General features: G+C 41.4%; 1 protein-coding gene and 1 long non-coding RNA gene across 3 annotated transcripts in view; one reads left to right on the top strand and one right to left on the bottom strand.

The window, feature by feature from the left end:
• The window catches only part of LOC118401182 (semaphorin-3D), a 73507-nt gene that overhangs the window by 12650 nt on the left and 37681 nt on the right, over positions 1-23176 (top strand). Inside the window, exons 2-7 of the mRNA XM_035798479.2 lie at positions 5783-6024; positions 14975-15135; positions 20139-20201; positions 20331-20447; positions 20536-20629; positions 21328-21456. Of these exons, the coding sequence (XP_035654372.1) occupies positions 5835-6024; positions 14975-15135; positions 20139-20201; positions 20331-20447; positions 20536-20629; positions 21328-21456 (754 nt within the window). The 5' untranslated portion in view covers positions 5783-5834. The remainder of the gene's footprint in view (positions 1-5782; positions 6025-14974; positions 15136-20138; positions 20202-20330; positions 20448-20535; positions 20630-21327; positions 21457-23176) is intronic.
• LOC127910605 (uncharacterized) lies at positions 4818-5633 on the bottom strand. 2 transcript variants are annotated; one of them, XR_008075444.1, is made up of 3 exons: positions 5117-5633; positions 4973-5068; positions 4818-4924 (listed from the first exon to the last, which is right to left on the bottom strand). It is a non-coding gene; the product is annotated as an uncharacterized LOC127910605 (long non-coding RNA). The 2 variants fall into 2 exon arrangements; XR_008075443.1 differs by having other exon boundaries at positions 5213-5633.

Here is a 23176-nt window from a genome sequence, read left to right as displayed (position 1 = left end):
CCCTTTTCTCTCTCTCCCTCCATCTTTCACTGTGTCCCCTTTTCTCTCTCTCCCTCCATCTTTCCCTGTGTCCCCTTTTTCTCTCTCCCTCCATCTTTCCCTGTGTCCCCTTTTCTCTCTCTCCCTCCATCTTTCCCTGTGTCCCCTTTTCTCTCTCTCCCTCCATCTTTCCCTGTGTCCCCTTTTCTCTCTCTCCCTCCATCTTTCCCTGTGTCCCCTTTTCTCTCTCTCCCTCCATCTTTCCCTGTGTCCCCTTTTCTCTCTCTCCCTCCATCTTTCCCTGTGTCCCCTTTTCTCTCTCTCCCTCCATCTTTCCCTGTGTCCCCTTTTCTCTCTCTCCCTCCATCTTTCCCTGTGTCCCCTTTTCTCTCTCTCCCTCCATCTTTCCCTGTGTCCCCTTTTCTCTCTCTCCCTCCATCTTTCCCTGTGTCCCCTTTTCTCTCTCTCCCTCCATCTTTCCCTGTGTCCCCTTTTCTCTCTCTCCCTCCATCTTTCCCTGTGTCCCCTTTTCTCTCTCTCCCTCCATCTCCTTTCCCTGTGTCCCCCTTTTCTCTCTCTCCCTCCATCTTTCCCTGTGTCCCCTTTTCTCTCTCTCCCTCCATCTTTCCATGTGTCCCCTTTTCTCTCTCTCCCTCCATCTTTCCCTGTGTCCCCTTTTCTCTCTCTCCCTCCATCTTTCCCTGTGTCCCCTTTTTCTCTCTCTCCCTCCATCTTTCCCTGTGTCCCCTTTTCTCTCTCTCCCTCCATCTTTCCCTGTGTCCCCTTTTCTCTCTCTCCCTCCATCTTTCACTGTGTCCCCTTTTCTCTCTCTCCCTCCATCTTTCCCTGTGTCCCCTTTTCTCTCTCTCCCTCCATCTTTCCCTGTGTCCCCTTTTTCTTTTCTCTCTCCCTCCATCTTTCCCTGTGTCCCCTTTTCTCTCTCTCCCTCCATCTTTCACTGTGTCCCCTTTTCTCTCTCTCCCTCCATCTTTCCCTGTGTCCCCTTTTCTCTCTCTCCCTCCATCTTTCCCTGTGTCCCCTTTTCTCTCTCTCCCTCCATCTTTCCCTCTGTCCCCTTTTCTCTCTCTCCCTCCATCTTTCCCTGTGTCCCCTTTTCTCTCTCTCTCTCATGCGCTCTATATTGTTGAATGGTGCCTTCAGTATAAGTGTGTCTTCTGTAATGGAGGCATACTGTAGTTACGTATTCTCCAGAGACATTCAGCATGTCAAAGGCTCAGGACACACACACACACACACACACACACACACACACACACACACACACACACACACACACACACACACACACACACACACACACACACACACACACACACACACACACACACACACACACACACACACACACACACTCTCTCTCTTTCTACCCAGGCACATAGGGGATCTGACCTGACATCTCTTTAATACTTTAATAGGGGTTTACCTCTCTCTGAAAAAAGTGTTTAGTACAGCCAAGCCCACTGCTTTCTTCCTCATTTGCTGTCTCCGTCAGAGTTGGCAAAGAGGGTTGTTGAAGCTCCTCTCTTAACACTTGAGTTTTTCACTCTGTTAACACTACATTCTCCAACACAGATACTGCAGAGGCGCTGGCTTTTTATCTGTACTTTGTAGCACAGAAGCCCAAAGGGCATGAGGCGCTCGGTACAAGTAAACACCAGTCATTTCTATCAATCCGTTATCCCCTTCAGTATATAGAGCTGTAGGGAGATGGGTGTGTGTTGTGGATGAATTACTGCCTCTCAGCTTTGATTCCATTTTGTTTAAACAAGAGTGATGTGGTGTATCTCTGACAATACAAGGATAAATTCCACATAGCTCTTTCTCTCGATCTCTCTTTCTCCCTGTCTCTCTCTTTCTCTAAATTCCTTTTTACTTTAAGACTCTAATGGCATGGGAAACACATGATTACATTGCCAAAGAAAGTGAAATAGATAATAAAAGTGAAATAAACTAAATAAAATAACGGTAAACATTACACTCACAAGTTCCAAAAGAATAAAAACATTTCAAATATCATATTATGTCTATATACACTGTTGTAATGATGTGCAAATAGTACAAAAGGGAAAATAAATTATCATAAATATGGATTCTATTTACAGTGGTGTTTGTTCTTGTGGCAACAGGTCACAAATCTTGCTACTGTATAGCACACTGTGGTATTTCACCCAATAGATATGGGAGTTTATCAAAATGTTGTTTTTTTTTCAAATTCTTTGTGGGTCTGTGGAATCTGAGGGAAACACGTGTCTCTAATATGGCAGGAGGTTAGGAGGTGCAGCTCAGTTTCCACCTCATTTTGTAGAGCCAGTTTTGGGAGCCAGTTCTGTCTTCGGTGGCCTTTCTCAATAGCAAGGCTATGCTCACTGAGTCTGTACTTAATCAAATATTTCCTTAATTTTGGGTGTCACAGTGGTCAGATATATTTGCTATTGTGTACTCTCTGTTTAGGGCCAAAAAGCATTCTAGTTTGCTCTGCTTTTTTTGTGTGAATTCTAAGTCAAGTAATTATCTTTTTGTTTTCTCATGATTTGTTTGGGTCTAATTGTGCTGCTGTCCTGGGGCTCTGTGTGGGGTCTGTTTGTGTTTGTGAACAGAGTCCCAGGACCAGCTTGCTTAGGGGACTCCTCTCTAGGTTTATTTCTCTGTAGGTGATGGCTTTGTTATGAAAGGTTTGGGAATCACATCCTTTTAGGAGGTTGTATAATTGAATGGCTATTTTCTGTATTTTGATAATTAGTGGGTATCGGCCTACTTCTGCTCTGCAAGCTTTATTTGGTGTTTTGCTTTTCACACTGGATATTTTTGCAGAATTCTCCATGCAGAGTCTCAATTTTGTGTGTGTCCCATTTTGTAAATTCTTTGTTGTTGAGCAGGCCCCAGTCCTCACAACCATAAAGGGCAATGGGTTCTATAACTGATTCAAGTATTTTTAGCCAGATCCTAATTGGTATGTCACATTTTATGCTCCTTTTGATGGCATAGAAGGCACTTCTTGCCTTGTCTCTCAGATCGTTCACAGCTTTGTTGAAGTTACCTGTGGCGCTGATGTTTAGGATGAGGTATGTATAGTTTTTTTGTGTGCTCTAGGGCAACGGTGTCTAGATGGAATTTGTATTCGTGGACCTGTCTTACTGAGATTTACTGTCAGGGCTCAGGTCTGACAGAATCTGTGCAGAAGATTTAGATGCTGCTGTAGGCCCTCCGTGGTTTGGGACAGAAGCACCAGATCAGCAAACATTTGACTTCAGATTATAGTAGGGTGAGGCTGGGTGCTGGTGGTTGTTTGTGTACATGGATTTTATAATGTTGTATGTTTTGCCCCAACACCTCTTTCCATCAATTTGTATAGCTGACCTTCATGCCAAATTGAGTCAAACACTTTTTTGAAGGCAACAAAGCATGAGAAGACTTTGTTTTAGTTTGTTTGTTTGTCAATTCGGGTGGGCAGGGTGAATACGTGGTCTGTCGTACAGGAAATCTCTCTCTTTCTCTTTCTCTCTCTTGCTCTCACTGTCTCTCACTCTTTCTTTTGCTCTCTTTTTCTCTTTCTGTATCTAATTTTCTTTACCTCTCTCTTTCACTCTCTCTCTCTCAATTCAATTGTTTCTTGCTTTATTGGCATGACATAACAATGTACATGTTGCCAAAGCTTACTTTTGAGATTTACAATATTAACATATTTAAAATAATAATAATACATTTTGTCAATGGAACAACAGTAGCAACAATAATCAGGGGTTAAAATAACCATATATTGAACAATAACAATAATAATAAGCATAGAGGACATTGGTCCTCATAGAGGACATTGGTTGGTCTGTCTCTCTCTCTCTCTCTCCCTCCCCCCTCTCTCTCTCCCTATCTCTCTCGCTTTCTCTCTCTCTCGCTTTCTCTCTCACTTTCTCTCTCTCCCTCAGTCTCTTTTTTTTTCTCTCACTCTTTCTCTCGCTCTCATTCTCCCTCTCCCCCTCTCTCTTTTTCTCTCTTCCTCTGTCTCTCTTTATTTCTCTCTCTCTCACTCCCCCTCTCTCTTTTTCTCTCTATTTCTTTTTCTTGTCTCTCTCTACCCCCTGTCTCTCTTGCTCTCTCTATCTCATTCTTTTTTTTTGCTGTTGCATAGTTTGAAAAATGTCTATGTAGAATTAATCAGATTCATGAATTTAGTCTGACATTATTTATGTTCAACCTAGACAGGTTGATGTATGTTATCTGTGTGGGAGGTAGAGTGAGAGATAGTGGGAGGAGAGAGAGAGAGGGATGAAGGGAAAGAGGGAGGAAGAAAGGGGGAGGATCTGCATTCTGAAGCATCCATTTGTGATTGGTTAGTTAATCATTAACTAGATGAGATATGTGAAATGTGTTAGTATGTATCACTGCAAGGAAATAATAGATTTTATGAGAGTTCAGGAAACTCAGCCCTACATACAGGCCTCTCCCTTAGTCTCACCCTTAGTATCACCTCTGACCTTCTACAGACCTAACAATTACTATTAAGCCTGTGTCCAATCACAGACTTAAGGCTGCCCCTAAACACTTTGCTCTATCCATCCTGTCCTGTATTATTGGTCTAAACTCGGTCTTGACACCTCTCTTGTGCAGCGTGAGGAAATATGCAGATCCTAGTACAATTATATCACAACATAAAGGAACAGTTGACACTGGGTCATCAGCCTAATGCCATGGGCCAGAATCATTTAGTCATTTAGGTGCAGAATGAAATGAGAAAGAGAGAGACAGATAAAAAAAGATAGATGGAGAGATGGGAGGTGAAAGAGACCTTAGAAAGAAGGATGTATGTGGAAAGATGGTGGGGGGTGAAAGAGACCTTAGAAAGAAGGATGTATGTGGAAAGATGGTGGGAGGTGAAAGAGACCTTAGAAAGAAGGATGTATGTGGAAAGATGGTGGGAGGTGAAAGAGACCTTAGAAAGAAGGATGTATTTGGAAAGATGGTGGGAGGTGAAAGAGACCTTAGAAAGAAGGATGTATGTGGAAAGATGGTGGGAGGTGAAAGAGACCTTAGAAAGAAGGATGTATGTGGAAAGATGGTGGGAGGTGAAAGAGACCTTAGAAAGAAGGATGTATTTGGAAAGATGGTGGGAGGTGAAAGAGACCTTAGAAAGAAGGATGTATGTGGAAAGATGGTGGGAGGTGAAAGAGACCTTAGAAAGAAGGATGTATTTGGAAAGATGGTGGGAGGTGAAAGAGACCTTAGAAAGAAGGATGTATGTGGAAAGATGGTGGGAGGTGAAAGAGACCTTAGAAAGAAGGATGTATGTGGAAAGATGGTGGGAGGTGAAAGAGACCTTAGAAAGAAGGATGTATGTGGAAAGATGGTGGGAGGTGAAAGAGACCTTAGAAAGAAGGATGTATGTGGAAAGATGGTGGGAGGTGAAAGAGACCTTAGAAAGAAGGATGTATGTGGAAAGATGGTGGCTGTTTTTGTTTGCCTGACCTTCTGTTTTGCGCAAACAGATTTAGATGGACACAAAAGGAGAGGTAGGAAAGGTAACAGCTGATGTTGGCCTGGTACAAAGAACACACATGCCTGTACGGTACCATGGAGAAACAGCTGAATACTCACACACACAAACACAGACACACGCACACAGAGAACAGACAGACACACTCACACAGGGAGAGAGAGGAGGAGAGAGGGAGAGACAGGGAAAGGGAGGGAGAGAGAGAGAGAGAGAAGAGAAGAGAAGATACAGAGAAGAAAGTTGACTTTCCTTGGTTAACTCCCAAACTCCTTGGCATTGCTCTCCTCCTTCTTTCAGGACTGTTGAGAAACAGTAGTGGAACAGAGAAGAAAACCTTCACTTTCGCATCATGAAGACTGGAGGGACTGAGTGTGAGCCTGTTGAGAGACTGTCCTGGGGCTTTACTGGAGGTCAAGGGAGGATCAGGCTGTCTCTATCCCACCCAGGGCTGCTGCTTCTGGGGATGGTACTGCTGGTCCTCCTGCCTTCTGGAGAAAGTGTCAAACAGAGTGTCCCCAGAGTCCAACTCAGCTTCAAAGGTAAGAGACTGGGAGCTATGGTACAGTAATAATATGCCGATGCACTGATGGCTGAGTGATATATGGTTTAGGACAAATTAAATAATCATGTTTAGTATATGACTTAACCAGATTAAATTGATTATACTAGTTTTAATAGATGCTTTAGCGAGGAGGATGAACTAGCTATGACCCACCAGTAGGTTCTGAACCAACATTTTGAGAAACAACGACCTGACTTTAAGTTGGCACGGGTTTTTGGCAACATGCTCTAAGTCAAGAAATGACTGCCACATCTACAAAGAGAGAAAATTATATCGACAACAGAGGTGCAACATAATATATGCAGAAAGTGCAAAACACCAAACAGCTTTTTCTCCATCAACATCACCTGCAGTATTTTTATCAGTAGCTATGTTGAATTATCTGCAAATGAGCCATTCTCTGGCGCACTGTCCAGCTGATTGTTCTGACTTCTATCTCTCTCTTTTTGATCATTTTACTTCTAGAATGATTCACTTTCCTTTTCAGCTCATGTGAGTTTGAAGGGTCTGTCCACCAATTTGGTGCCTTTTGACTAGTGTAACTTGGTAAAAAAAAAAAAAGTAAATGCCTATTAAGTGCCAAATAAAGTAACAGGGTTGACCGCACCGGTGTTGACCGCACCGGGGTTGACCGTAACGGGGTTGACCGTAACAGTGTTGCCGATTTCGTCTTAAATCAGCCGTGGATGCCTTTATAACAGAGGGATTGGAAGCTGGTTCTGTCCATTTTGAATTGTGAACAAAATGTCTAGCCTGTCTATCTATGGGTAACAGAGGTGACATGTCATGCTCAACCCACTCACCACCACAAAACACCAGAAAATGGCCAAAAAGAGTAAAACCAGCTCACCTGCTTTTACACTATGATTTGACTATTAGATGTACAATAGTTTCACCATAGTAAAATGAGAGATCAGTTCATGTAACAGGGTTTACCTTAAAATGAGGAACAGTTATTTTATCCTTAAAATGAGGAACAGTTATTTTATCCTTAAAATGAGGAACAGTTATTTTATCCTTAAAATGAGGAACAGTTATTTTATCCTTAAAATGAGGAACAGTTATTTTATCCTTAAAATGAGGAACAGTTATTTTATCCTTAAAATGAATCCCTAATCAAAGTAAATAAATACTAATCTTTAGAAATGACTTTGTCAAAGCAACAAAATAAGGGCTTTACAATGATGGTGAAAACCTGGAGAAATGTTGCTGTAAAGGGTTAAAATCTTCCTAGAAGTCGCAGAGGATTCACAGAGGGTACATGTCAAAATGCTGCATGTTGGCACAATTTTCCATATGGTCTATATTAAAGGACAATTCACTCAATATAACAGGCTTTTAAAATGCAATATTTGTGCACAATTTCTACTTAAAAATGCAAAAGGTAATAATTTCGTGAAACGACCCACAATTGTTAACAGAACACACACACGTACCAATACACACACCAATAAACAATCACTTGGCCACTGTGTTAACAAATATGAGGTGTGAAAGATCGCTTGGAAACAGAGAGAGCTATGTGGGGTGGTCCATACTGTAGGTACTAAAGGGAGAGCGTAGGGTTGGGTTGTATTTGTCAGGCTGTAAAACTACAATAACTGTAGTCTTTTCAGCCTCAACATTGGCTTTAGTCTCCACAGTAATGAAAATCTCTTTTACACCCTGTGATGATGGATAGGCAAACATGTCATTTGTTTGAAATACACATGTGCTTTATAGAGTTCTATATTTCTTACAAATACACAATGAGTATGTTGCTCAGTATTTTTTGCCTGTCAGAACTGCCTGAATTTGTCTGGGAAAGGACTCCACAATGTGTCGTAAGTATTCCACAGGGATACTGGCCCATATTGACTCCAATGCTTCCCACATTTGTATCAAGTTGGCTGGATGTCCTTTGGGTGGTGGACCATTCTTGATACACACAGAAAACTGTTCTGCGTGTGAAACCCAGATACATTGCAGTTCTTGACACAAACCGGTGCGCCTGGCATCTACTACCTCGTTCAAAGGCACTTAAATATTTCGTTGTTATGCAATTTAGCAGTCGCTTTTATCCCCAAAATCATTTTTATGCGTGCATACATTTTACGAATGGGTGACCCCAGGAAACGAATACACAATCCTGGCATTACAAACACCTTTCTCTTTCGACTGAGCAATACAGGACCACAATGGGTCTGGCTGTGTGGTAGCTGTGGTACTCTGTGTGTGTCAGTGTGTTTAGTGTTGGGTAAACTAGAGGCTGTGTTTGTTTTTAAGCCCTACAGCAAAAAAATGACTCAAACTCTAACAGAAACACTACAATAACGCAAACACACTAACCACCCATAACAACCTCATTACAAGCTTTAGTCTGACTGTAACCCCCAAAACTTTTACTTCAACCCTGACCACCAAACCCTGATCTAACTATTAACACCTAAACCCTCACCCCAACATAAAGTCACCAGTCATTAGTTCACATTCAGTACTCCATGGATAGGCAACTAGATGAGGCCACGGGACAATGTTTGTTGGAGCGAATGGTCGGAAAATAATACTACTAAATTCTACACTGCAAAATGATCACAACTAAGCCCAAACATAGATTGTATTTAAAACAAACAATCGTTTGATACCTTGGTTGCATTGAGACACAATCACGTCTCTTTTTGTGGGAACACATTTTTTGCTGAATTCCTGGTGATTTTACAGTCTTTCTTGACCAAAACCCCTTTCTTTACTAAAACCTTGTGGGGGAAAAAAATATATATTACAGGCCGGTCTTTGCCAACCCCTGCACTACTGTAACCCAGATACAAACCCCCGCATCCCAATTGCAACCTTGGACTCACCCCCTAACCCCAACCCTTTTCCCTGGCCAAGTCTCCTGTAGACTCAGCATCGCTGAAAATAGAAGCTCATTTACATGTTGTTATTTTACAACATAAATACATTGCAGTACATAAATAGTGGTAGAAATAATAACTTCCTGAAACACTCTATTTATTTAGCAATTTGTCCTGTAGAAATATGCAGGTTCAGCTCTGCAGATTGCATTGTTTCATGCCAATTGAATTATTGAGCCTTAGATCTCAGCAAAACTCAAATATTCATAATGTTGTCAGATTAGGCTCTGAGAGTGTATTATGAAACCCATCAAAGGAAAATAGTCCCTGACTGAAATCACACTAAAAAAATAACATCATCCCCTCTGAAAATACAGTTGGCAAAGTCAAACTCTACTGAAGTTAATCATCTCCAATTGAACAAACTCCTCCAAAACATCTTCATCCCTGATTGACCACATGCTTCAAACAACATCATCTCTTTATGATCACACACTTCAAATACACACATCATCCCTGGCTGAATGAACTGGAGATCAGAAAGCGCATTCGCAGTGTACTTTCCTCTCAATAACCACCAGGCAACGTTTGTCCTTTGATTCCTTCAGAGGTGAAAGAGTTCAGAATTTTTCAAAAGGGAGAACAATCAACGTTCAAGATTCACTGATATACCAGCCCTAGTTCTAGCCTGAAACCTCTCTCAGGGTCTTGGTGGATCAATCCATAACATTTATGGTTACAGTATAGCTCCCGTCCAATCACACACAGCTAAATAATAATAATAATCCTGATGTAATCTAAATATTATCACAGCAGACTGTGTTTAGTTGTTGTTTTTGTGTGTATTTTGAAAAACCTGTCATGAGGATGAGCTGTGAAGACAGTTTGTGTTGCTCTCGTACTAGTGGCTCCTTGCCAAGTAACTACGGGGAGTTGGGCCATAATGTATTGTTTTATTTTATTTTTTATTTCACCTTTATTTAACCAGGTAGGCCAGTTGAGACCAAGTTCTCATTTACAACTGCGACCTGGCCAAGATAAAGAAAAGCAGTGCGACACAAACAACAACACAGAGGTACACATGGAATAAACAAACGTACAGTCAATAACACAATACAGAAAATCTATATACAGCGTTTGCAAATGAGGTAAGGTAAGGGACGAAATATATACGAAGAAAAAAAATGTGTACATGGGACACGACAAGACAAAGACAAAGATGTATGAACTGCTACGCCATCCTCGATAATATGATAATATTATCCAAGACAGGGTTCCCCAAACTCGGTCCTGGGGTCCCCCCCTGGGTACACATTTAGTTTTTTGCCCTAGCACTACACAACAGATTAAAATAAAGCTTGATGATGAGATGGTTATTTGAATCAGCTTTGTAGTGCTAGTGTAAACAACAATGTGAAGCAAGGAGTTTTGGAAATTCTGTATTAGGACATTTTGTCTTGTGATAATAATACAGGCATATATTCTACAGAGTTAATCTGACTGGCCCTCCCACTTTAAACTCATGTAAATCAAGTTTTCCATAACCCACATGCTGATCCAGATCCAGACAAGCAGTTTACTTTATAGCCCTGAATTATATGTAACTGTAAATCCATGTTCTCTCCATCTCTCTTTGCCAGGGGAACACTTCCACATCTTACATCTTTCCAAGCTGATTCAGGTCGATAGCGCTGTGATATTACACAGTGTTCCTGTACAGTATCGCGGGAGTGTTAACCCACCAACCCTATATAGTTATGACATTCCAATGTCATTCTGTTTTACATGACAGTGATTAAGTTTGACTGAAGATCTGTGTTTTAACTCTGTTATCTGATAAACTTGAGATCAAAACTATAATGTATTTGCCTGCAGGATATTCATCTGTATATCATACGCAGAAACATATCTCTCTGTCACTGTTGATTCCCATCCTCGGAGAATAGAGTGGGGAGGAGAGGAAGCCTCTTAGTCACCATATAGTGAACACGCCCTGGGCTGTGGCGCTGTAGCTGTCACACGCACAACCGCTACACATGCACACAGACAGTCCGTCAGTAGGGTTATCTTAAAACCTGATGCTAGCCACTAGCCGATGTGAAATGCTATCTAACTCAAATAAACCAGTAGAACTCCATGGGGATCAGGATTTGCTGAGCGGTGCCTGTGTTTACCGAGCAAATGACAGAGTTAACCAAGGGCTAGCACGGCTAAGCTCTCTGTAGGTTTAGTGTGGAAAGGGCATAGTGGCTCTGCGTGTATGTGCGGGTGCGTGTGTGTGTTTCTGCGAAAGAGAGAGCGAGAGAACGAGAGAGAAAGGTGAGTGCGTCGGGGTGATGTGTGTGTAAGAAGAGGTATTAGGGGGCGAGGGAGGGGTGAGTAACGTCGCTAAGCATTCACACCCTCAGGCTAATCACAGTGTCAAACCTCTCAGAGTGACCCCCTCACACACCCAGATCTCTGGAGTCACCAGCCTTCATTCATCCAGCATAGAAACATAAAGTCAACATCACCTCAATTTGGGGAGTTTGGGGTGAGGGAAGGTGTGTGTGTGTGTGTGCTGGAGTCTGGGTTGTCAAGTGAAGTAAAGTACCATATTAGCTACAGCGGTTTTGGGAAACCTCACCCAGATCAATTACCCTGAACAAGAAAATGACTTTTCTCCCAAGTATGATTTCATACAGCCTGGTCTCATTGACGAGACTAATATTAGTATGATATGTTACATTTGGTATGGTTACAAAAGACAGAAGATTACATTGGGGATTAAGACAAAAAACAATGGAGGCTGGTTGGGTGGTTGGGTGGTTGGGTGGTTGGGTGGTTGTATAACATGAACGTCTAACAACCCAAAGGTTGCGTTTTCGAAAATCGAACAACTTCAGCATTTTAACAACTTTGCAACTACTAAGCATGTTAGCTAACTCTTCCCCTAACCGTTAACTCTAACATATCATACATATTGCAATTTCATAACATACTGTATCATAGGAAATGAATAATATACATCCACAAATACATTTTTATTTAACTAGGCAAGTCAGTTAAGAACCATTTCTTATTTACAATGACGACCTAGGAACAGTGGGTTAACTGCCTTGTTCAGGGGCAGAACAACATATTTTTACCTTGTCAGTAGAATAGCCTTACTCCAGAGCTCAGTGACTTTCAACGTGGCACCGTCATAGAATGCCACCTTTCCAACAAGTCAGTTTGTTAAATTTCTGCCCTACTAGAGCCGTCAACTGTACGTGCTGTTATTGTGAAGTGGAAACATCTAGGAGCAACAACAGCTCAGCCAAGTAGTGGTAGGCCACATGTGCTGAAGTGCGTAGGGTGTAAAAATCCTCAGTTGCAACACTCACTACCGAGTTCCAAACTGCCTCTGGCTGAAGTGCGTAGCGTGTAAAAACCCTTGGTTGCAACACTCACTACCGAGTTCCAAACTGCCTCTGGCTGAAGTGCGTAGCGTGTAAAAACCCTTGGTTGCAACACTCACTACCGAGTTCCAAACTGCCTCTGGCTGAAGTGCGTAGCGTGTAAAAAGCCTTGGTTGCAACACTCACTACCGAGTTCCAAACTTCCTCTGGAAGCAACGTCGGCACAATAACTGTTCGTCGGGAGCTTCATGAAATGGGTTTCCATGGCCAAGCAGCTCCACACAAGCCTAAGATCAAGAGGCGCAATACCAAGCGTCGGCTGGAGTGTAAACCTCTCCGCCACTGGATTCTTGAGCAGTGGAAACGCATTCTCTGGCGTGACGAATCATGCTTCACCATCTGGCAGTCCAACGAACTTGGAGGATACCAGGAGAACTCTACCCGCCCGAATGCATAGTGCCAACTGTAAATGTTTGTTGGAGGCATAATGGTCTTGTATGTGGTGCATAACATCATGTTTCTAACTACATTTGACCTATGGGGAGATTACATAGGTTAGAGACAGGTGAATGGATATGGTGAAGACATGCATACATACCTCTCACTGGTCTGTCTCTGAAGCTTCGCTCTCACTCTAGAAGAAAGTATTCATGGATGAGCAGGAGATATTTAGGGGTGGAGGGCAGGCATTGATGTGCATGGTTTAATATATGTTTGTATGAGAGCTATTCAGAAGGCTTCCCCCCCTGGAGCTCAAACTGTCATTTTGGTCAGGGTCTAATCTAAACCTAGTCTTGACAGACATGTGACATCAGTTTAACCTGTTGCGACGAGCAATCCCGTATCTGGGAGCGTAATTATAGCCTCAAGCTCATTACCATAACGCAATGTTAACTATTCATGAAAATCGCAAATGAAATGAAATAAATATATTGGCTCACAAGCTTAGCCTTTTGTTAACAACACTGTCATCTCATATTTTCAAAAAATGCTTTTCAACCATAGCTACACAAGCATTTGTGTAAGAGTATTGATAGCTAGCATAGCATTAAGCCGAGAATTCAGCAGGCAACATTTTCACAAAAACAAGAAAAGCATTCAAATAAAATAATTTACCTTTGAAGAACTTCGGATGTTTTCAATGAGGAGACTCTCAGTTAGATAGCAAATGTTCAGTTTTTCCCAAAAGATTATTTGTGTAGGAGAAATCGCTCCGTTTTGTTCATCACGTTTGGCTAAGAAAAAACCCTGAAAATTCAGTCATTACAACTCAAACTTTTTTCCAAATGAACTCCACAATATCGACACAAACATGGCAAACGTTGTTTAGAATCAATACTCAAGGTGTTTTTCACATATCTATTCGATAAAAAATCAGAGATGGCAGTTTGGTTTCTCCTCTGTTCAAAATGGAAAAATGCACCTGGAGATTACGCAATAGTTTCGACGGAGGACACTGAACGGACACCTGGTAAATGTAGTCTCTTATGGTTAATTTTCCAATGATATGCCTACAAATACGTCACAATGCTGCAAACACCTTGGGGAAACGACAGAAAGTGTAGACTCATTCCTTGCGCATTCACAGCCATATAAGGAGACATTGGAACACAGCGCCTCCAAAATCTGGCTCACTTCCTGTATGAACTTTCATCTTGGTTTCGCCTGTAGCATTAGTTCTGTGGCACTCACAGACAATATCTTTGCAGTTTTGGAAACGTCAGAGTGTTTTCTTTCCAAAGCTGTCAATTATATGCATAGTCGAACATCTTTTCATGACAAAATATCTTGTTTAAAACGGGAACGTTTTTCATCCAAAAATGAAATACTGCCCCCAGAGGTTCAAGAGGTTAATGGTCAGGTTTAACCGTCTGGAGATTTAGTGAAGCTGATGGATGATGTATACTGTAGGTATGGATATGTTGGGTGATGGTGGGTTATTGATAATTATGCAGGTATGCTTCTACACCTGCATTGCTTGCTGTATGGGGTTTTAGGCTGGGTTTCTGTACAGCACTTTGAGATATCAGCTGATGTACGAAGGGCTATATAAATAAAATTTGATTGATTGATTGATGATGGCGACTGAGGACAAACACACTCTTCCTCATCTCCTTCTCCATCTACAGCCAGTCAGTGACACTGTGGGTCGAGGTCGGTTTATCCTGGCGTCTTTAACACTTTCACTGTCTGAAGATAAAACCCACTGTAATATCTCATTATGCCCTTATTGTAATGTGAGTGTAGCGGGCCCATGCATTAGCTTCTCTTTCTGTCAGTCTGCATTCTGACGTCTCTGTGTGTTTGTAGGAGAGGTGATGAGCAATGACCAATACTCACTCTCTCTCTCTCTCTCTCTCTCTCTCTCTCTCTCTCTCTCTCTCTCTCTCTCTCTCTCTCTCTCTCTCTCTCTCTCTCTCTCTCACAGAAGGATTTTCACTCTCTTCGCTCAGTTAAGGTGTTGAACAGTGAGACAGTTTCAGCTCATGCCAAGACACGCAGGCATCCATGACCTGTTTCTAGACAACCTCTCTGTCTAGAAAAAGTCTCTCCAAACTATGCTTATAGTGTCCAGGTTCATTAAACTAAGTGTATTCTATTAAGTCTTGATGAACCAAACCAACCTTTTTCCATGCCACAGAATATGTGTATGAAAGTCTGTATGCATTCCTGTGTGTTTTGACTCTCTCTCTCTCTCTTCTCTCTCTCTCAGAGCTGGTCCAGAGTGGTAGTGTATCAGTGTTCCTGAGTCCTACTGATGGTCTCCATTCCCACTCAGTGTTGTTGGATGAGGAGAGAGGCAGGCTGCTGCTGGGAACCAGAGACTCAGTTTACCTACTGGACCCTGACCACCTCAGTAGAGCCCCCAGGAAGGTATGCTACACCTGCAACCTTTCTAGAGAACCATTTACTTTAATTATGCAGGGAATTTGGGGGTGCAATCTTTATCTAAATAGCCAGATACATTTAATTGTGCGGGAAAGGACAATGTAGAAATAAAAATATCTAAGCCAACACAGTATAATTTGGCCTGATTGTGCAAAAAAGGGTATGAGCTGGACCTATAGGATACAGTATAGTATCTCTCTCCAGCAGAAAGAAGGAAAGCCCTGGGCAGAACTCAAGTCTTAACAGCTGACTAGCTATAACCCCATGCAGACACAAACTGCCACACCTCAGACATGCACACTCACGCAGGGAATCACCCAACTCTCTCCAATAGGCTCGGGTACATTGCCTATAGGTTGGAAGTATACACCCCCATGAACTTTTTTTCACATTTTGTTGCGTTAAAAAGTGGGATTGAAATAGATTTTATTGTATTTTTTTTTCATTGATCTACACAGAATATTCCATAATGTCAAAGGGATTCATATAATTTTGGAATGGCTACCACTTCCTCCATCCCCCATACATACAACATCTGTAATGTCCCTTAGTCAAGTATTGAATGTCAAGCACAGATTCAACTACATCAGACACTGAATATCTCTTTAATATCTCTTTAAGCATGGTCAAGTTAATAATTGAACATTTCTGTCTCGCCATGATCCCCAACACCTTGACAGAGAGGAACGAAATGTGAAAATAATAATGACTAACATTACACAATACAGGTGTGCAATGCTCTTATTAGACTTAACCAAGAAGACTCCACTGTAATCAATGCTAAAGGATTTTCTTATTGACTCAGGGGGGCGAATATTTAACTAATCAATGTATATTAGTGTTTTATTTTTCATTCATCTTTAAAACATGATAAAACACACACACACCAATTGATTAATGGACTGCTGAATGTATATTTGTTTTCTCTTGCTTTGTCTGCGCTTCTCAACATTATGTCTATCTCTGATAAGCTACCCAAGAAAGGGCTGAAAATAGCCCATATTAATATATGTAGCCTTAGAAATAAGATTCATGAAATCAATAACTTGCTAACATCAGATAACATTCATATATTAGCCATTTCTGATGCTCACTTAGATAATTAATTTGGTGACACAGCAGTAGCAATACAAGGATATAACATTTATAGAAGAGACATAAATGCTTATGGGGAGGAGTTGATGTATCTATTCAGAGCCATATCCCTGTAATGCTTAGAGAATAACTTATGTCAAGTTTTACTGAAGTGGTTGCAGATTCATTTGGCACATCTAAAGTATTTTCTTTTGGGGTGATGCTATAGGCCACCAAGTGCTAACAGTCAGTATCTAAATAGTATGTGTGAAATTCTTTATAGTGTATGTGATGTAAACAGAGAGGTCTACTTTCTTGTGGACCTGAATATTGACTGGTTTTCATCAAGCTGTCCACTCAAGAGGAAGCTTCTCACTGTAACCAGTACCTGTAATCTGGTTCAGGTTATTAATCAACCTACCAGGGTGTTTACAAACACTACAGGAACAAGATCATCCACATCAGATCCACGTCAGATGGCTTATTCAACACAAAACCATTTGATGTTACCAATTATTTTAATTTCATTGGCAACGTGCGCAAACGTAGGCAGGCCAACAATTGAACAGTGAGAAATTGTGTTCATGCAAAAAAAAAAATTATGAAAGAAAGGCAGTGCAAGTTTGAACAGTGGCACGTTTTTATCTTAATTGTAATCAGAGGGCTGATATAAATACTATGCATGACAGTCTCTCTTGGCAAAGAGTTGAGGAGAGACTGACTGCATCACTTAATCTTTTTATAAGAAACATTAATGTGTTGAAAATCCCACGTCTTTTGCATAGTCAACTTACACACAGCTCTGACACACACACCTAACCCACCAGACATGCCACCAGGGGTCTTTTCACAGTCCCCAAATCCAGAACATTTGGGGACTTCAAGAAAGTGTCCAGTATTATATAGTGCCCTTATTGCATGGAACTTCCTTACATGTCATATTGCTCAGATAAACAGCAAACCTGGTTTCAAAAACCAGATAAAGCAACACCTCGTGGCACAACGCCTCTCCCCTATTTGACCTAGATAGTTTGTGTGTATGCATTTATATCTAGGCTACATGTGCCTTTTTAAAAATGGATGTAGTTCTGTTCTTGAGCTCTTGTCTATTAATGCTCTGTATTATGTAATTCTGTATTATGTTTCATGTTTTGTGTGGACTCCTGGAAGAGTAGCTGCTGATTTTGTAACAGCTAATGGGGATCCTAATAAAATGCCAAATACCAACTGTAAGTAGTCATTTAAACCTGACTGTGCTTGTGTTACATATCTTCCACATGACTACTGACACAGCTATGTGGAGTGGATCTGTGAGGAATGCAGCGTAATCAGTGATGTATTGTAGTAGTGGGCAGAGTTTGTAGAGTGGATGGAATTAGCACCAGTCAATTAACACAGTGCTCTGTCTGTCTATCAGGCTGTCTACCTGCTGACCTTGACTTTGACCTAGACCACACACACACACACACACACACACACACACACACACACACACACACACACACACACACACACACACACACACACACACACACACACACACACACACACACACACACACACACACACACACACACACACACACATAGCTGCAAATAGGACACATATACTCAGTACAAAACATTAAGAACACCTACTCTTTCTGTGACAGACTGACCAGGTGAATCCAGTTGAAAACTATGATCCCTTATTGATGTCACTTGTTAAATCCACTTCAACCAGTGTAGATGAAGGGGAGGAGACATGTTAAAGAAGGATTTTTAATCCTTGAGACAATTGAGACATGGATTGTGTGCATCTGCAATTCAGGGAGTGAATGGCAAGACAAATAATTTAAGTGCCTTTGAACTGTGTATGATAGTAGGTGTCAGGCACACCGGTTTGTGTCAAAAGCTGCAATGCTGCTGCTGGGTTTTTAATGCTTGACAGTTCCCCGTGTTTGTCAAGAATTGTCCACCACCCAAAGGACATCCAGCCAACTTGACACAACTGTGGGAAGCTTTGGAGTCAACATGGGCCAGCATCCCTGTGGAACACTTTCGACACCTTGTAGATTCCATGCCCCTACGAATTTAGGCTGTTCTGAGGTCAAAGTGGAGGGTGAAACTAAATATTATGATGGTGCTCCTAATGTTTGGTATACTCCGCTAGATGTGCTGTAGTAGAGGTGAGTGTTTGTTTATGCAGCTGTGCTTGATCCTTGCGCCAGACCGAGTCGAGCTTCTTTGATCTTAATCGGGTTGTTGTAAGTCTGAGTGCTGCTCTCTAACTGTTGATTTCTGGTCATTGATACTGATACTGGCCAGATAGAGCTGTGTTCCGTGGTAGAGCTGTGTGAATGTGAGTGTACGAAGCATTAAGAACACCCTGCTCTTTCCATGACATATACTGACCAGCTGAATCCAGGTAAAAGATATGATCACTTATTGATGTCACTTGCCCCGACTATTTGAGGCTGTTCTGAGGTCAAAATGTTTGGAATACTCAGTATAGAGCTAGGAATAAGATAGACAGAACATTAGACACACTCAGACAACACACAGAGTGCACATTTACAGGTGTGTCTCATTTTCCTTAGTCTGCAACACATCTTACTGTCCTATTTCAGCTGGTAAGAACATGGTATTTACAACTATGACTACATTGAATTTGCACTATGGGTACAATGGAATTCAACATAATCCTTACTTACCTGCGACAAAGTGATACCTGCTGCAAAAATTGTAGCTATTTCAACTAATTCCAAAGTTACCAACAACCACATGATATGCCGAGTTCTAAGTGAATACCAGGTACATTGCAGATTGTGAAGTCAAGTGTGACCCGATCCTCCCGCTGTGAAACTAATGCATTGATTGATTGGTGGTATAGGATTTATGTTACTGGGTTTCTCAAATCCAGCTCAAGACAAAAACCCTCTCTTGCCCAGACCTGAAATGTACTATACTGTACTGTAATGTGCTGTGTACTCAAATCATAAGACTTGTATGAATTCCATGGAGCGAGGCAATATTATGGAATCCTATTTCGCTGACGTAAGTGCGTGTATATGCATGTGTGGGGGGGATGTGTGGAGTCTGTGTAACCCCAGTGACGTCGCTCCTTAGTAGCGGGTTAGGGGTGAACATGCTAAGAAGATACACCAGTTATAACACTTGTATGAACATCAGCTACATACAGTATACATACAGTACAAGGGACACAGAACATTATCCCCCTTAAACTTCTTTGGGGCCGGTGGGATGCTAGCGTCCCAACTGGCCAACATCCAGTGAAATTGCAGAGCGCCAAATTCAAAAAAATTACTATAAATATTTAACTCATGTAATCACACATGCAATACATCAAATTAAAGCTTAACGTGTTGTTAATCCAGCCACCGTGTCAGATTTAAAAAAGCGAAAGCAAACCATGCGATTATCTGAGGACAGCGATCCGCAGACAAAACATTACGAACTGGTTCATAACCCTTTACATGGTGGATAGGCTTTCAAAGGAAAAACACCCTTTCAAAATAATGTCACTTCCTGGATGGATTTTCCTCAGGTTTTTGCCTGCCATATAAGTTCTGATATACTCACATACATTATTTTGACAGTTTTGGAAACTTTAGAGTGTGTTCTATCAAAATCTAACAATTATATGGATATCCAAGCTTCTGGCCTGAGAAACAGGCATTTTACTTTGGGCACGTTTTTCACCCGGAGGGGAGAATAGTGCCCCCTACCATAGTGAGGTTAAGATCACTGTTAGGACAGGCTGACTCCTGTCTGATTGACATAAGTTTCCTCTCAGGGTTTTGTACGTAATGCTTTGTTCTCATGTCTTGAGTTGTGTGGTTCTGATGCAGAATCAGTGGTATTGTTTGTGGTGTGTTGTCTGTCATGTAAACCTCCCTGTCCATCTATTACTAGATCAGCTGGCCAGCCCCCAGAGACAGAGTTGAGATGTGTAAACTGGCCGGGAAGAGTGCTCATGTGAGTACAATCTGGAAAAAGCCCGAAGCCTTGTTTAATTCACATTGACAATAAAATCACTGTTCAGGTAAAAAAAATTACATTCCAAAAATATCTTACTCTTCTTGGTTCCTTTCTTCTTACTCTCAGTTGGAGTGTGGCAATTTTGTGCGTGTGCTCCACAACTATAACCACACCCATCTGTACGCCTGTGGGACAGGAGCCTTCCACCCCATTTGTGCCTTCATTGAGATCTCAGGACGAGAGGTAGAGTCGGGGAGAACACACATACTCACACACACAGCACACACTGCTGTCTTTCTCTCTTTCTCACTCTCTCTCTCTTTCTCTTAAGGAGGGTGTGTTCCAGTTGTTGTCCGGTACAGTGGAGTCTGGGAGGCTGAAATGTCCTTACGACCCCAGGCAACCTTTCACCTCTGTACTCACAGGTCAGACTACGCCCCATCATAATGTCCTCTTCTTACTAACCTAGACCTATTGACAGAAACTCAGCCCCACCCTGACACCATTCTACACCCACATTCCCACATTCACCTTCTCTCTCATGTCCTGGTGTTCAAAAGCCCCCTACAATAAAAAGGAAAGCCCTCTTGTAGGGAGAATTTGGTCTGAATGTAATAAACAATTTATACTTGGCATGGAACTATAAACACTCACATAGTATCTCCCTCAAGATTCTCTCTGCTATCCCCAGGGTGTGTGTGTGTGTGTGTGTGTGTGTGTGTGTGTGTGTGTGTGTGTGTGTGTGTGTGTGTGTGTGTGTGTGTGTGTGTGTGTGTGTGTGTGTGTGTGTGTGTGTGTGTTGTTATGATGAGGTAAGAAAGACATTGTCATCTACTAAGCCAACTCCTAAATTATTAGACATATTTTGTCAAGGCTAGATTCATTGAAACATATTTGCTGAGCATATCGTCTTTCAGAAATCTGGTTTTGCCAAAGAATGTCATATCACTGAAAGCATGACGCACATTTTAGAGCGATTGACTAATTGTTTTTGCTCAGGTTTGCTTTCTTCCTTTTTATCTAAGTTGAGCTGGTTACTCTAATAGGTTCACATTTACAGTTTTACTTGACCCCCATCATCATTGGTACAGGCCTAACCTTCCTTCTGTCTGACTGGTTGCAGATCAATTCCTGTATGCGGGCACAGCATCAGACTTCCTGGGTAAAGACACAACATTCACCCGCTCCCTGGGCCCGCCCCCTGACCAGCACTATATACGCACTGAGATCTCCGAGGACTACTGGATCAACGGTACACACACACACACACACACACACACATACACATACACATACATACACACACATACACACATTGTAAATACTTAATTTGAATCCACAAATAGCATTACATCATAAAGGATTCAAACATTTCAAAGGTCGTTGAAGATGCACTATGCAGAAATCTATGAATAAATCGCTCCGGCATTTCATGGTTGCTAAAATTATAGTAGTTTGCCTAATTTCCGGTTATGTGACAAAATAAGCAAGTATAGAGTAGAGAATCATTTTACCATCTAAACCGCTGTGAAATATGTTTTCCAAAACCAAGAATATATTTTTTCAGCTGTTTGAAACTAGCGTACAAAACCAAAAGTAAAAAACGCAAAAACTCAACTTAAGAATTGTAGGCATAGAAAAAGGTGCACATAGAACCGATCTCCCACTTCTTAGACTTGCTTTCAATGACAAGGACAGATCTATAACTCAAATTTCTATGTGAATTTGGTCGGGTCGCCCAAAAAGTTACATATTGCAGCATTATTAAGGAAACAAAAAGCACCTTCTCCTCCACACTTTCTCCTGCCCATAACTGTTGAAACAGTACTTAGCCAGTTGATTTGCTCTACCTGTAAGCAGGCCTGCAATCTGAAGGCCACGTACCATAAGCCTACCATTGCCAAATAGCAATGCCACCAACTAGCATTTGTATCCCAGGTTGTCCAAGCATGATATTAGGGGATGGTAATTAAAGGTGCTACACATAGTATTTTTTTGCATTTTTGCATTGTAATTTCAGAAAATGTCCATAATATATCTGCAGTAATAGTAAAATTATAGTGTTTCACAGTATTACTTATCTGCCAGTGTTGTGATTGGCTGTGATATTTGCCTATTGATTTCTCCCACCAGGCAGGCATCTGCTGTCAAAAAAGCTGTTTTGACTTTGTGGTTCTGTTATCTCGTGGATATCAGGGCAAGTGGCCAATGTAAATATCACTATCTCATTTCCTGGTTGCTAATATTCTACACTGTTCACTACAATTGTAGTTTATGTGAGAAAACAAGCACTGAATAGTCATCACAAGGCCTTACTTTGATGGCCTAGTTTTACCCTAACTCAGTGGTGTTATGAAAATCCTGGTTTACAGGCCACATCAGGCCTGCAAGTCACATTAAGCTGGCATGCAAAGTGATGTGTAAATCCTATTGGAATCCAGACAGAATTAGGATATCCAACAGTTTATTCACCCATAACCTACCTGCATTCAGAATGACTGTCAGGGTTAGGCAAATTGATAAGAAGGCTATCTAAACCATTTAAACTGGAACAACCATTTCAGTAACTAACACAATACATATAACTAACCGATTGGATTAGTTTAGAAAAATGTATGTTATTTATTTGTGTTGCATAACATTTATCAATCAATCAATCAATCAATACAAAAGCACAGATATTTAAAACTTCTTAAAATAAAATTGGCCTGCACTCGAGCATGCTAGAAAATATGGTAGTGACGGGTGTAGTTTTGATGGGACTGTTTTACTCTCCACAGTGTATAACAATAACTCTGGTTATTAACACCAACACTGGGGGTTATTGTACACTATTATAGAGTGATATTAACTGCTGAATCAACACTAGAAATGTTACATTGAAAAATCAACACTGGACAATTTGCTGTGCACACACACAACATACACACAAACACACACACGCATGTTGTAGAGCTGTAAATTATCAGCTT

The sequence above is a fragment of the Oncorhynchus keta genome, chromosome 22 (assembly GCF_023373465.1).
Source record: "Oncorhynchus keta strain PuntledgeMale-10-30-2019 chromosome 22, Oket_V2, whole genome shotgun sequence".
In the NCBI taxonomy this organism is placed as follows: Eukaryota; Metazoa; Chordata; class Actinopteri; order Salmoniformes; family Salmonidae; genus Oncorhynchus; species Oncorhynchus keta.
The sequence above is the reverse complement of the archived record's forward strand: the minus strand, read 5'-3'. Positions and strand labels throughout refer to the sequence as shown.